This window comes from Meriones unguiculatus (assembly GCF_030254825.1).
Source record: "Meriones unguiculatus strain TT.TT164.6M chromosome X unlocalized genomic scaffold, Bangor_MerUng_6.1 ChrX_unordered_Scaffold_31, whole genome shotgun sequence".
Taxonomy (NCBI): Eukaryota; Metazoa; Chordata; class Mammalia; order Rodentia; family Muridae; genus Meriones; species Meriones unguiculatus.
The window spans coordinates 3,749,519-3,766,033 of record NW_026843707.1 but is presented as its reverse complement, the minus strand read 5'-3'; the positions used below and the strand labels follow the sequence as shown (position 1 = coordinate 3,766,033).

At 34.9% G+C, this 16,515-nt stretch overlaps 1 protein-coding gene across 7 annotated transcripts in view; it reads left to right on the top strand.

Annotated features, from left to right (window-relative positions):
* The window catches only part of Dmd (dystrophin), a 2,365,055-nt gene that overhangs the window by 1,620,696 nt on the left and 727,844 nt on the right, over window positions 1-16,515 (top strand). For all 7 annotated transcript variants that reach the window (XM_060376797.1, XM_060376795.1, XM_060376794.1 and 4 more), the window contains one exon: window positions 8,676-8,887. In XM_060376797.1, coding sequence (XP_060232780.1) covers window positions 8,676-8,887 — 212 coding nt within the window. The remainder of the gene's footprint in view (window positions 1-8,675; window positions 8,888-16,515) is intronic.

Here is a 16,515-nt window from a genome sequence, read left to right as displayed (position 1 = left end):
AGGACCTCCCCTATCAGTGGACTTGGAGAAGGGCATGGGAAGAGGTGAGGGAGGGAGGGTGTATTTGAGAGGGGTGAGATACAAAGTGAATAAGCTGTAATTAATTAAAAAATAAATTTTAAAAAGGTTTAAAAATGTATTGATATGAAACAAGACAACAACAACAACAACAAAAAAGCAGTACAGCAAACCCCAAATGCTGCATCTCAATGCCTGATGTCAAAGTGTTCTTCAGACCTCCAACCCCTTTCACCTTTGTTGACTGAAACACAGTTCTTTATCTTGGGCTGGTTCCACTCCCTGTGAGCATATATCCAATATGTGCCATACTTTTGATTTCTCCTAAGTATATAAATGTGTTGCAAATCAGCATGTAGTGGGTAAAACAGACATTAGCTAGACAGTTACTAAACAATGAAATCAGTTTATTCAAGGGTCAGGTAAGCAAACAAAAAATTAAGAAACTCAAAAGACAGACCTGTTGCAACCCTGGGTTTAGTCAAAGAGGATGGTGAGGAAGAACAAAGGCCTTTTGTTATTATTATTATTATTATTATTATTATTATTATTATTTATTCACTTTGTATTCCCGGTATAGGACCCTCCCTCGTCTCCTCCCAGTTCTACCCTGCCTCCTTCTTCCTCCCCTATCCCTCTCCTAGTCCACTGATAGGGAAATTTCTCCTCTCCTACTGTCTGACCCTAGCCTATCAGGTCCCATCAGGACTGCCTGGATGCTCTTCCTCTGTGGGCTGGCTAGTTCGCCCCACCAGGGAGAAGCTATCAAGGAGCAGGCAACCAAGTTCATGTCAGACACTGTCTCTTCTCCCCTTACTAGGGCACCCACATGGAGACTTAATATCATTATTGTTATTACTTACAATTTATTCACTTTGTATCTGGTTGTTGCACCCTCTCTCATCTCCTCCTGGTCTTACTATCCCTCTCTTTTACCCCTTCCTCCCTCTTATTCCCCCTATGTCGCTCCCCTAGTTCACTGATAGGGAGATTCCTCCTCCCCTACCATCTGACCCTGCCTATTGCATCCCATCAGGACTCCCTGGATTCTCTTTCTCTTTGGCCTAGTAAGGCCACCCGGCCAGGGGGATGTTATTAAAGATGAGGCAAGTGACCTTATGTCAGGCTTCTCCTGCTCCCCTTACTTATTGAAAAATAATCATTGTCTCTATTATTTTTCAACTTAATATCCTTTCAATATAGTTATAAATCTGATATTATATGATTGTCCTCATTGACACTCATAATCTCTATCTCAAGTAAATAAATGTTCTGTGATCTTGGTTTCTTTGGTTATAATTTAATTTGCCAGTTTATATTTTCAAGCATTATTTAATAGTTTTAAATTTTACTATTTTAATTTACATTAACCACATGGTATTTTTGTGTAAAACTCCTTCAAAATCATGCTTTCTACTAGAATATTATCATATGATAAATAGTCCTTAGACTTAATGTTTGGTGAGCTGGAGAATCCTGTGGTTAAAAGTCATTGATAAACTTGTTTTCTCCTGCATTTTAAAATTAATTGCAGGCTACAAAGAATCATTTACTTTTTGCCTGTTTTAAATCCAGTCATTGATATAGTAATATAGAAAAGTCTTTCTATATAAAAGTAATGCTGGGATTGGGAGGGAATGATGGATAGGTATACAGCTGGGATATAAAGTTAAGAAACTGTAACTAATATGAAAAAATTAAAAAACTATAATAAAAAAGAAAAAGTAATACTATTTTGTAGTCATTTTAAAATTTGGAAGCACATTGAACTGTAGAAGGTAATAACAAATATTGTGTGATTATTAACTAAGTACAATTAGATGAATTCTATAAAGATAAAAGAAGGATGCCTCACTACAAAACAATGTAAATATATGATAATTCATTTTGTAGAACAAAAATTATGGAAAGATTATTTCCTTTACAAATAGACACAGTCAAATGTCTTTAGAGAACTAAACAATCAATTTGTCAAGTATATTCAAAATATTATTTGATGTATAATTCTATTTCCAGATATACAATGACATAAATGGCTATTTATATTTACCAAAAGACTCTCCCTTTCCACTCCTCTTAATCTAATGTATGTATATGTTACATCTATGTCTATCTCTCACTCTCTAACTCATTCTATCTTTTTATCTATCAATCTATCAATATATCTGCCTATCTACCTATCTATCTATCTATCTATCCAGTCATCCATCTATGATCTTTTGGTATATATAGAGGAGTGAGAAATTTATGACCATTTGTAACAAAATTGATAAATATTAAAAATATAATGTTCAGGGCAGGAAAATCAGTAACAACTGATACTGAAATTACTGTTTGATGAAATATCACAAAAAAACCCAGGAAAAGTAATAAAAGATTTTAGATTCAGGAAAGTAGTTGCTCTTGAATTGATAGTCACTGGAATATGAAAGGGAGTGACAAGATTCTGATAATAATATTTCTATATTTGGGAATTGTTTACACTGATGTATTCAATTTGTGGCAGTTTAGCATTTTAAATGTTTATGCTGAGTATAATTTTCATTATATGTTTTAACTAAATAAATATTAAAATATTATTTAAGCTATAAAATATACTATATATGTGTACACACATACGTAATTTAGAGCTTATGTTTTTCAAAGGGGGTACAACATATTTTAGGGCTACAATTCCTGCAAATGTGGCTTTGGGATAAAATGACTGCCTATTATATAGGAGCTCTTAGCCTGATCCCCTGTACAACAAAAAGATAATATTTATGGAATATTTACTGGACAGTGAACTAAATTAGACTCTCCATAACAAACTAGACCATGAAGACTAATTAGTTATTCACCTATTGGGAAAAAAAAAAGCTGGGCAATGAAGTTGACTAACTGGCAGTAATTGCCGGGGAAGACTCTGAACAACCACATGCCGAAAAGTTTAAAAGCACTACAGGTGTTTCATTTTGTCAAGAGATGAAAGAAGGAATAAAATCTAAAGATCATCAAAGTGAAGCTGGTATCTTGGAAATGGTTCATTGTGGGAAATGGACAGCACACAGACCTAATAAATGCCTATAATGGGCAGGAATTCAAATTACAGTATTTTATCACACTTGAAACCATTTCCCAGGAGATTGATTGACCAAAGATGTATTATGGCAATGTGCTTGGTCACTGGATCTCATACTGTTAGATTTATATTTACACAAATATTCCAAAGACAGACAAAAGTAAAATAATAATAAAATATATGTACATAAACCCACACAATCTGTGCATGTTTGTAATTGAAAAGCAACTCAGAAATACAGAGTTTTCCAATAGAAGTCCACTGCAGAAAGTTTTGCAATTGATTTTCACAGTAAATAAAGTATAATGAAGGGAAATAAATAACCAAATCTACTATGCAGGATGACAGACTGGAACACAGCATGTGTCCTGATATACCAACTTTAAGAAGTGTCAAATTGGAAACCCAGTAATCATTCTAAGAATCACAGTTTTGCAGAAAAAAGAAACAGTTCAGTTGACTAAGTACTAAACAATTCTTCACTTCCACTTTTTAAATGACCTATGTTTGATTATTGATGTACATTCTTTATTGAAATAAATTTCTATATCATTCCCAGGAAGGTCTGTTATTTAAAAAACAAGGAAATGATTGCTATTTTAGGCATACATGAACAAAGAATAGCAATTTCTGCACTGATGTTATAGCCTGGGAATTAAAAGTTACTGCTATTAAAATTTAGAAAATAACATTAATTTCCAGTGTGTTCTGTATTCTAGCCATAGTTTTGTAATAAAATTACAAATTTTAATTCAAAAGTTAATTTCCTAGGCAAGCATCAGCTTCTTCAAATGCAAAAGGAAAATGATTAACAGTCTGCAAGACACAAAGTTGTTGTGATGGTAAAATTAAGTAATTGGCACAATCATAAAGGGCCATGTTAAACAAGGTACTGCTGCTTTTCTATGTGGAGAAGACTAAACAACAGATTATGAGCACACATCCATGATATGTGATAGGGGTACACACTGTTGTGACATGCATATTACTTGATGCTTCTGTTGGAGACGGAAGACTGTGAGAAATTTAGCCATCACTGTGGTTTCATGTGCAAAAAGCACCTCAAGAGACATTATTCATGAGATGGTCATTTAGTCATGTTATTTTCACCTTGGTAATCCTGTAGTGACATACTCAGTCATGATTAAAGTCAGATAAATTAAGCCAGGCCAACTTTTAAAATGTCCTTTTCTGGATCGATGGCAGTATTTTCTCTTTGTATCTTGATAGAAGCATACACCACATAGGTATGTACGTTTTATTTATCAAATCTCATCAATGAAATAGTGAGATATACTCTAAACCAAAGTTGACATAGACAAAAGAAATGTCACTGAATAATTAGCTCTAGACAAAGAAATATGTTTTTTAAAGGATAAAATGAACTGATATTACAGAATTACTTTGAAATGTATTAGAAATTAATAATGTAGTCAAAAAGATAAAGTGATAAGACAAGCTGGAAACAGCCCAGATGCCCCTCAACTGAAGAATGGATGCAGAAATTGTGGTACATCTACACAATGGAATATTACTCAGCAATGAAAAATATGAAATTCATGAAATTTGCAGGTAAATGGTGGGATCTGGAAAGGATCATCCTGAGTGAGCTGTCCCAGAAGCAGAAAGACACACATGGTATATATTCACTCATATAGACATGTTCTACTTCTTGGTGGTAGTTATTCTACTTCAAACATTTCTGTGTCTTTAATTTTTTTCTAGAACACATTTACTTCTTCTGCTGTGTAAACAAAAAAAAATCAAACAAACAAGAATCAAATAAATCAACATGTCCTATAGTTTTTCTGTTCCTTTCCATCCACCTAGAAATTCAGGCCTTTCTCCTCCACAAAACAGTTTTTTAAACACAGTACTGCTTAAAAGATGGCTTGGATCACAACAGTGTTTTTTGTATACTTGTAAGCCTGATGTTATTATGTAGTCTCAGGCTTTCCCCTTAAATTCCTTGAATTCAGTTTAAATAAGATCCCATAGGTGATTTAATATTCATGTTAAAGGCTGAGAAGCGCTAGTCTCTACCAGAGTTCACACAATGATTTACCATGTGATTGATATTCCCATCCAATGCAAATTGATTTTTTCATCTGACACTACTTTTGCTGATGATAGCAGCAACATTCAAGTTGCTGTAGGACTGGAGCCTGTAGAGTGTATATATATTTTCAATAAGGACTCTTTATTATGTATCATCACTGACAAAGGCTTCTTAAGCCTTCTCTTTTGTTTAAGAGAACAGAATCATGTTTTCAGTTTGTTCTAACACTTGGGCCACTTCTCGGATTGTTCTGTCCACCCTTTAAATATTTAAATATTGGGGTCTCTCTATAATTTACCCTTCATTGATATAGTCTCCCTGGAGAATTCATTTACATATACTGCTTCCTTTACTACCTCTCGTGGGAGCTCACTCAGATCTCTGTGTTAAGCAATCTCCTGAAGTCTACAAAGTCAAATGCCTAATAAATCACTTTGAAGGGGTCAACATATCCAAAATCTAGCATGCCACCACCCTTCCTTTGCCTAACTTCTGACACATCTGTTATTCTCTTTAGTCTTTTATGGGAAAACCTACAAACCATCTCAGTTCCACTTACTTCCTCTTTTAAGCAAGAACATGCTGAGTCATACAAATTCTCAACCTCATTAATTGTTCTTTTAAAGTCTCTATCACCTGACTACTTCTTCCTTAGGCTTCATTAATTAAAAGCCCATTTTGTTTTCTCTAATTGATAGATCGTAGGTTTTTCTAAACATTTGAATTACCTGGGTACTTTAAAAAATACCAGTGTCTGGGACCTAGTCCCAAAGATTCTGGATTATTTGGTTTGGGGTAGAATCAAGGCAACAGCATCTTTGAAAGTTCTCCTTAGTGACTCTAGTATGTAGCCAAAAATGCAAATTATTAATCTAATATTAGTCCTTTGTACTGTTTATCAATCTTCATTATTTTGGTCAAAGAAGTCTTTTGAGGATAAAAGTTTAAATCTGTATGTCTTCATGTCTAAAACTCAATTTATTTCACATACCCTGTGCTTTCTAGGAATAATCAAAACAACACACTAGATTACAAGACCGTTGAAGAAATAGACTTTGTTTACTTTATTTATTTATTTATTTATTTATTTATTAGTGTCTTAGCTTGTGATGCTTGATGTAAAGTGCATTCTCAAGTAGTATAGAAACAAAGGATTCTTCAACATATGGTATGTAATCAACAGATCTCATCTGTGTCTGTTTTCTGTTTATTCAGAAGTTTCTCTACTTTTTTAGATGGTACAGTCTGCTCCAATATCATTGTCATTAATCACTTGTTCTTTCACTTGCTTGATATGAGTCACTCCAAGGTACTTTATGTTGTTTGTGTCTACTCTAAAAGGGTGTTGTTTGCCTAATTTCTTTCTCAGTCATTTTTTAATTTTGCATACAGAAGGGCTACTTTTTTTAGTTAATTTTGCATCCAGCCATTTTGCTGAAGGAGTTCTCTGGCAGAATTTTTGGGGTCACTCATGTACATGGTTATATCATCTAGGAATAATGATACTTTGACTTCTTCCTCTTTGATTTGTATACCCATTATCTCCTTTAATTGTCTTATTGCTCTAGCTAGGACTTTAAGTACTGTGTTGAAAAGATATAGAGAGTGGGCAGCCCTGCCTTGTCCCTGATTTCAGTGGAATTGATTTAAGTTTCTCTCCATTGAGTTTGATGTTGGCTATAAGTTTGTTGTATATTGTCTTTACTATGTTTAGGTATGTGCCTTGTATACCTGATTTCTCCAAGACTTCAAACATAAACAGGTGTTGGATTTTGTCAAATGTTTTTTCAGCATCTAAAGAGATTATTATGTGCTGTTTTTTTTCTTTCAGTTTGTTTATATAATGGATTACATTAGGGATAAACATACTAAAATCTACAGACCTAAAGAAGCCAAACAACAAGGAGGACCCTAGGGAAGATGCTCAATTCTCATTCAGAAAAGAAAACAGGACAGACACCAGAAGCAGTAGAAGTGAGAAAACAGGATGGGAGTCTACCACTGATGTCTTCTTTTTTTAATTAATTTTTATTTCTTTAATATACGTTACAGTTTATTAACTTGTATCCCAGCTGTGACCTGCTCCATCATTCCCTCCCAATCCCATCCGCCCTCCCTCATCTTCTCCTTACCCCTTTCCAAGTCCCCTGATAGGGGATGACCTCCTCCCCTTTCATCTGACCCTGTTTTATCAGGTATCTTCAGGACTGGATGCAAAGTCCTCCTCTGTGGCCTAGCAGGGCTGCTCCTCATTAGGGGGAGGGGGAAGGTCAAAGAGCCATCCATTGAGTTCATGTCAGAAATATTCCCTGTTCCCCTTACTAGGGTAACCACTGGGATACTGAGCTACCATGGGCTACATCTGAGCATGGGTTCTAGGTTATATCCATACATGGTCCTTGGTTGGAGATACAGTCTTATAAAAGACCCCTGTGCCCAGATATATTTGGTCCTTGTGGGGCTCCTGTCCTCTCCAGGTCATACTAACTCCCCCTTCTTTCATATGATTCTCTGTACTCTGCCAAGGTTTGATTATGAGTCTCAGCATCTGCTTTGATACACTGCTAGGTAGAGTCTTTCAGAAGCACTCAGTGGTAGGGTCCTGTCCTGTTACTTGCTTTCTTCTACTTCCCCTGTCCATCCCATTTGTCTTTCTAAGTGAGGATTGATCATCTTACTCTAGGTCCTTTTTTCGTTTAGCTTCTTTAGGTGTACAGAATTTAGTATGTTTATCCTATCTTTTAGGTCTAGTATCCACTTATAAATGAGTATATACCATGTGTTTCTCTCCTTCTGGGATACCTCACTCAGAAATATCTTTTTGTAGATGCCACCATTTGCTTTCCTTTGATTTCCTTCGTTTTAACTGCTGAGTAGTATTCCATTGTGTAAAAGTACCACAATTTCTGTATCCATTCCACTATTGATGGACATCTGGGTTGTTTCCAGGTTCTGACTATTATGAAAAAAGCTGCTACAAACATGGTTGAACAAATGTCCTTGTTGTGTACTTGAGACTCTTTTGGGTATATGCCTAGGAGTGGTATAGCTGGATCTTGAGGAAACGCTATTTCTAATTTTTTGAGAAGTGCCAGATTGATTTCCAAAGTAGTTATACAAGTTATATTCCCACCAGAAATGGAGGAGGGTTCCCCTCTCTCCACAACCTCTCCAGCATGTGTATCAAAGATCTCAACATAAAAACAGACACACTAAATAGGTTAGAATAGAAAGTGGGGAAGATCCTAGAACTCATTTGCTTTAGTACCTTTTTAAGAGCTAATTCTTGTTTGATAGTAGAGACTAAGAACGTAATTATATTTATACATACATTACCAATATTCTAGTTTACTTTCATGAAAATAATTTTTAAAAAGTCAAATTTGCCACCTGAGTAACAAAATCATTTTATTAATTATTATACCTTTTTATCCATAGCACCTTGAATATTTCTAATGAGAAATATAAATGTGAAATTAAGTATGAATACTAAACTTCAACTTTACTCACTGTTGTTTATTTTTTCTTTCATGCCAGTTGAAAGAATTCAGATTCAATGGGATGAGGTACAAGAACACTTGCAGAACCGGAGACAGCAGTTGAATGAAATGTTAAAGGATTCAAAACAGTGGCTAGAAGCTAAGAAAGGAGCTGAACAGGTCATAGGACAAGCCAGAGCCAAGCTTGACTCATGGAAAGAAGGTCCTCACATGATGGATGCAATCCAAAAGAAGATCACAGAAACCAAGGTTAGTGACAAGCATATTTATTTTAAAAGTAAAACTCTTGTTAGAGCAAATGAACTCATGCCATAGATTAAATTTAATGATTTTAATGAAAATTACAACATTTTGATACATGGTACAGGTTAAAGGAAAACTGATGGCCCATTACAAACCTAACGTTATTTTTCGTGTTTTAGTATGAACATATTTTTTCGGTTGTTTTGTTGTTGCTGCAACTATTATTGTCGTTGTTCATTCAGGCTTTATCTAGCCTACTCATGCCTCTACTCCTGATCTTCTTGTCTACAACTCCAGAGAATTGGAATTACAGACATGTGCCATGCTGCCATGCTAAATTTCTTCTGGGGATTGAATTCAAGACTTTCTAAACCTAGGCATGCACTATCCCTGAGGTGGATTTTACTCCACCCCATTTTTTAAAGAACACTTCAAAGAAAATATGCCTACCATATTTCTGTGGTAGTATAATGTTAAATTAACATTTATCAATAATTTCTTCTCAGAAAAAGTAAAAGTTATATCTACCCTTACCTGATTAAGGGCTTTAATTGGAGAAGGGATTGAGTGATTATCAGGGAAGGTGTAATAGGAACAGGTACTCTCATATTTCTTCTCCCATTGTCTGCCATTAGCACAGCGTTTTCTATACCTCCTATACCTCCTTCACTTTTTCCTCCTATTTCACTTAAAACATTAGAAATATATTTCCACTTTATAGTTTAGTAATCCCTAGGCTAAAAGAAAGTGGTAAAGAAATAAAGTTTATTTATTTTTTAAGTATACTACATGATGCTTTATACACACTTGATTCTTTCAAATGACCCATGTATATACCATCTGAGACATTAAATGTTCAACAGTGGATACTGGTAAGAGATTTTTAAGCAAGGACATAAGGTGGTTGGAGGTGATATGATTGATCCAAACTCTATTTTTTTTTCTTAATCTGGCCAAATATGCGTTCTGGTAATCAAGGATCTGAGTCTGACATGAGTTATGTCATCTAAGAAGAAAAAAACAAACAAACATATTTTCTTCGTTTTTTTTTTCATTTCTAAAATATCTTGTATACAAAGCACTCTATTTGTATTATGTTGTTTCATTGAGAAATAAACTTTAAAATATCAACATCATAATACAATACAGATTAATAACAATTGATTGTTTGGTTATCATCTATTCTATTAGAAAGTAATAATCCATTTTAAGAGCTCTGTCCAAATATTCATTTGGGGATAAGCCTTTCTGGTTTTTCAAAGATATTTTTTGGGGGGATATTTTTTAAATTTTAAAATTATTATTTTTTATTACAATTTATTCATGTTTTATCCCAGATGTCACCTCCTCCCTCATCTCCTCCCAATCGCACCCTCCCTCTATCTTCTCCCACTATGCCCCTCCCATAATCCACTGATATTTGCCCTAAATCCCCTGGAATGTGTTAGTCAGTTCATGGAGCTTTATAACAGGCCTGGGATTTCTAACATGTTCCACTGATCAAAACTTTTTCCGAGTTAATCTGAGATAAAGTAAATGGTATTAATACACATTTAGGCAATTTTTATTATAGCCACTTTGTTAGAGGAACTAAAGTTCCTATGAAGATAAGATTTTCATGTATCCTGGAATTTCAGAAGGCCATATAAGATTTTAAGACTCATCATTGCCTCTGTTATTATTAACACAGATGCATAAGTAATTTCTAAATCATCTTCTTAATTCCTGGTCTAACTATATGAAATGCAACCCACATGGTTAATCTTGAATGGTCTGTTCTTATCCATAAGCTAGTATATTATGAATTTCACAGCTCAGATACAAAAAAAGAGTTAATGAATACAAAATTATTATAAGTGGGTTTGAGACAGATGGGACAAAAAGGAAAAGTGAGAGATAAGTAGCGCTATATTTGAGTCTAAATGTTGACAGATGAAAAATAATCATACCCTGAGAGAATCCTAAGGGGGTGTCAATAATTATTAGGATTTAATAAACACTAGTTACAAAAGACAGGACTTCATGTAAGAGACTAATAGAAAAGTAAATATGGAAGAAGAATACACAGCTATCTAATTATGCAAACAAATGTTTTGAAACACCTAACACAACACAGGATTTTATTATAATTACCATCTTTGTCAAGATTTTTAAAAATGGATGTAGGTAGTCTTCTGACTGCTTTATAAAAAAAGTCTTGGCATTAACTATAGAAATCATGGCTATTCTTGTCTGTTTAGAAACTTAATGAGAAGCATGACTGTCACAATAAATACATAATCATAAGGCAGATGATAAAGATGGACTATACATTAATGTTCCTACACTCCTTGTTCCAGGATGGTATACATGAATACTAAAACAATTGTATTGTTACTACTAAACTGAGTGTTTGTTGTATGCTAAATCCATGCTAATCATTTCATATGCACTGTTTCATTGGATTCTCTCAGTCATTCCTTATGAAAAGTACCCTTTTTGTTTGCAGGCAGGAAACTGAAGGCAGATGAAATTCAGTCACTTCTTTTGGTAGTAATAAGGATATAGGACAGGAATTTAGGACAATTATTTTTGCAGATGGCCTCACAGATTTTCTTGTCCACCCACAGTCTGTGTGTATAAAACAAATTGACAAAACACCCTGAGGCTCTAAAAGAGACAATAGTAATTATCAACTGACAAATAAGATTATATCATTGATAAGCCAAATGGCTATAAAATAAAGCAATTAAATAGTATAATACGGAAAAGTTTTCACAATATTTTCTGCTTTGAAAAACTGAAGATAATTTCAAATTATTTTCCTTTATATGCAACTACTGTTTTTAAAATTTTGAAAAGTTGGAGAACAAAAAAGAGAAAGATTTTCATGCCTAAATATGGACTCGCTACTCAGTGATGTTGGCAGGCATATCACTTACAATTATCTTAAAAAAATGTTTGGAAATTAATATATGAAGACACTATCTGACCTGCATCTCTCTCCTCATAAATATTGCTACATTTGGTGGCCTCTCATTTGCCAAGAAAAACTTCTAGCTTTGCAAGGCCCTCATCAGAGTTGAAGAGCTCTGGTTACAGCAGTCAGCCTTCATTACTTTTCCATACCTGATGATGATGCAATTCGTTCTTCATAAATAGCAGTAAATGGTTTTGAACAATAACACAATTCTATGACATTTTAAAAATATTTTTGAGATTTTTGTTTGTTTGTTTTTAGAGTTGGAGTTTCTCTGTGTTAACAGCCTTGGCTATCCTGGAAAACTCTTTGAAGACCAAACTGGCCTTGAACTCACAGAGATTCTCCTGCCTTTGATCCTGAGTCCTGGGATCAATGGTGTGCTCCAACAGGCCCCATGACCATTTTTATACTTTGAAACAATCACCATACTTGAAATCTACTGATCTTGATTCCCAGCAATCTGGACATATTAATAATTCTTAATATTTAATCTTCTCTATTATCAACATATATGTTAACTGTATTAATATTGTCTATAATATTTAAATTCTAAACTTTCAGTTTACTGTTATTGCATGGTTTTTATCATTTTATAATTTTTCATTATCAGTTTTATTCCTTTGTAACATTTCACTAAGTTCCATCTTTAACTCTTTTTTACTTTTCATTAATATAATTTTTTACTTATTACATTTATTCACTTTGAATTCCAGTTATAACTCCACCTTCATTCCCTCCCAATACCTCCCTCCCTCCCTCCCTCCATCATCTCCTCCCATGCCCCTTCTGCAGTCCAATGATAGTGGAGGACGTCCTCTCCTTCCATCTGACCCTAGCCTATCAGGTCTCATCAGCACTGTGTTTCATAGTCTTCCTCTGTGGCTTGTTCAGGCTGCTCCCCCATAAGAGAGAGGTGATCAAAAGCCAGCCACTGAATTCGTGCCAGAGACAGCCCCTGCTCCCCTTATTAGGGATCCCATTTAGAGACTGAGCTGCCACTGACTACCTCTGTGCAGGGAGTCCAGGTTATCTCCATATTCATAACAACAAGAATCTGGAAACAACCCAGATGTCCCTCAATTGAGGAATTGCTACAGAAATTGTGGTACATTCACACAATGAACACTATTCAGCAATTAAAAACAAGAAAATCATGAAATTTGCAGGCAAATGGTGGGAAGTAGAAAAGATTATCCTGAGTGAGGTATCTCAGAAGCAGAAAGACACTCATGGTATATACTCACTTAAAAGTGGATATTAGACATAATATAGGGTAATCATACTAAAATACGTATACCTAAAGAAGTTAAGCAACAAGGAGGACCCTGGGTAAAATGCTCAGTCTTCATTCAGAAAAGCAAATGGGATAGACATTGGAAGAAGGTGAAAATAAGGAAAAATACAGGAACTTACCACAGAGGGTCTCTGAAAGGCTCTACCCAGCAGGGTATTAAAGCAGATGCTGAGACTCATAGCCAAACTTTGGTCAGAGTGCAGGGAATCATATGAAAGAAGGGGGAGATAGAAAGCCCTGGAAGTGTCTGGAGCTCCACAAAGAGAACAACAAAACCAAAAAATCTGGGCCTAGGGGTCTTGTTTTTGAGACTGATACATCTTTAACTCTTATCTCACTGGTTTAATGTTTTGAAACTATCCACATGTTGGTTAGGAAAATTAATGGGAAGCAATCATAATCATGTAGTATACATCACATATAAGATGGCATCTGGGAAAGTTCATCATAAAAACATGGTCAGGGTAGAAGGAAACAGTAGTAGAACACTGGTTGAGCAGAAAACATACTCCAGGAAGTCTATTCTATGAATTACTAATCAGCAGGCCATGAAAACTATCCATAATCTATTTGTATGTTTTTTCTTTGCTCTATAAACCATTAATTTTCTGAAACAAGGATGTGGATTTAGAAATCCACAGATTATTTTATTAACAACATCTCTTCATTTGATCTTCTTAGGAATGGTATAAAAATGCTATTTTAACCAGAGACAGCTGTTACAGGGAAAAACAAAAAAAGAAACATACAAGATTCCACACTAATTAAAATCCCTGCCAATAAGCTTTAACAGAATCCTGCGAGAGATGATGCCATTTAGAACTTTCTTTTTAAAATTAAATTTAATTAATGACTATTTATTACAATTTATTCACTTTGTATCCCCTCTGTAGGCCCCTCCCTCATCTTCTTCCAGTTCCACCCACCTTCCCTCTTCTCCCCCTATGCCCTTTCCCTAGTCCTCCTCCCCTTCTATCTGACTCTAGCTAACTAGGTTTCATCAAGGCTGGCTGCATCAACTCCCTCTAAAGAAGCAAAAGTTTTGGTCCTGTTATGCTAGGGTCAAAATAGAAGGGGGAAAGACCTCACCTATCAGTGGACTAAGGGAGGGGCATAAGGGGAGAGGAGGGAGGGAGGATAGGATGGGGAGGAAATAAAGGAGGGGAACACAGCTAGGATACAAGTTGAATACATTTTAATAAATGATAATAATGAAAATAATATTTTCGGAGTTGATTTACTTAAAAGGCATTAAAACTTTCGTGCAAGGTGAAAAAAGAAAAAAAAAATAAGCAAAAGTTTCATTGGGACTTGAAACTGCTGGCACATATCATCCTAGGATTTATTTCATTTAGCACAATCTTGGCTGAGTTCATAGCCTGTACACCAGGCTAAGATTTGTACACACTAAGAAATGGGTCCTTTGGAAAACATTTCTTGGTCATTTTGAAGTTTCTTTCCTAGTGGCAAGAAAGAATTGACCAGGCTTATAGTTTATATTTATGTTTCTTCTTTCAGCCATTGAAAAAGAAATTTCATTTTTTTTTGTCAGCTCTGTGATTGCTCTTGTCAAATTCCACATAAAAGCCCTAAAACCCCTGCTCAGATGTAGCCCATTGACTCAGTCTCCGCGTTCCCTGGTAAGGGGAGCACTGACTTTCTCTGGCATAAACTCAGTGGCATGCTCTTTGATCACCTCCCTCTGGGGGTGGGGGGGTTCAGCTTTGCCAGGCAGCAGAGAAAGACAATACAGACAGTCCTGATGAGAACTGATAGGCTAGGGTCAGATAGAAGGGGAGGAGGGCCTCCCCTATTAGGGAACTAGAAGAGGAGCATAGGGTTAGAAGAAGGAGGGAGGGTGGAATTGGGAGAAAATGAAGAAGGGAGCCACACCTGGGATACAAAGGAAATAAATTGTAATTAATAATAATAATGAACAAAAATTCAATAAACGCAATAAAAGCTTTCGAAAAGTGAAGGTATTAACTTTTCTGTGCTTCAGTGATTTAAGCATACATGAATTCAACAGAGAAGTGAAATCTTCTTTGAGCCCTGCTGACTTGGTTATTTAATACTGGAAATTATTTGAAGTGAGAAATCTAATAACTTTCAAATTATTAAATAAACATATCCAAGGCTGAAAAGCCTGTTTTAAATACAATTTTATTGTACCATAGATACATTATAATTGTAGTTAATTTTCTAATATAAACCTATTCTACTTAAAAACCACAAATTATTTTAGTAGGAAATAAAGAAATCAGGGGGACTTCTTTGATAAATGTACCCTTCTTAAAGGGCACATTTTTATTACATGTGGAGGGGTAAAACATACAAATGAGACAATCTCTTGTCTGCATTATAGATATGTACAGTGATATTAACTGAATTCCTTTATTATGTTAAGCATACACATTTTGATAAGTACATGTAAGTATGTATGTGTATATGTATATTATAGTTATACAAAGTTTTTTTCTGCAAATTGACCAAAACAATTTTTAATCTAATAATGAAAATATAGTCTGAAATCTTCTTTTCAGAACCTACTGATCATGCATTTTTAAAACTCTTCTTTCTTCTCCCCCTAATGCTTCCACATGAGTAAGCAGACTCAATAAGCTAATAGTACATTGCTCCTTAAAGCACTAGGAAGCTACTAAACATAAAGCACAGAATATACCTTATATCACTACTACAAATAGGTATTACCAGAGTACTTTCACCTAGTACTCACACATATATGTGAGACAGAGTTACTGTGTGTTGAAGTCCTTTATGGACTTTAATCACTTCACACTTACACAACAAGAGACAAGAGTAATGGTTACAAGAGACTGGAGGGAGTCTGGTGAAGATCATGGCTTTTCAGTTAGTATGATTACATCTTCAAAATGCATTACACAACACAACATGATGATATGGTTAATAACAAACTATTACATGACTCTGAATCATTTTTAAACCACATTTCAAATGCTCCAATACAAAAAAAGTGAACATTATATAAGATGGCAGGTAATATTAGGCATACACATCACTTTTTAACCTGAACATGTAATTTTCATTGTTAAATTGAAAATATTTAAATTAAAATAAGCATTGTTTAGTGATTTGCAAAAAATAACAATAATAACCTATTCTAAGTTGAAATTTAAAACTAAACACAAGGACTAAAACCTTAAAGGCTGGATAGATGGCTCAGGAGTTAATATCACTCATTGTGAAATCATAAGCACTATGCTTTGAATCCCAGCATCCTTATAACAAGCTGGGTGTTCAAAATTTGCCTATCAATCCAGTTTAAATGGATTGGAGACAAGAACACTGGCATTTGATGGCTTCCAGCCTAGTGGAGAAAAGCAAGCCAGATTCAGG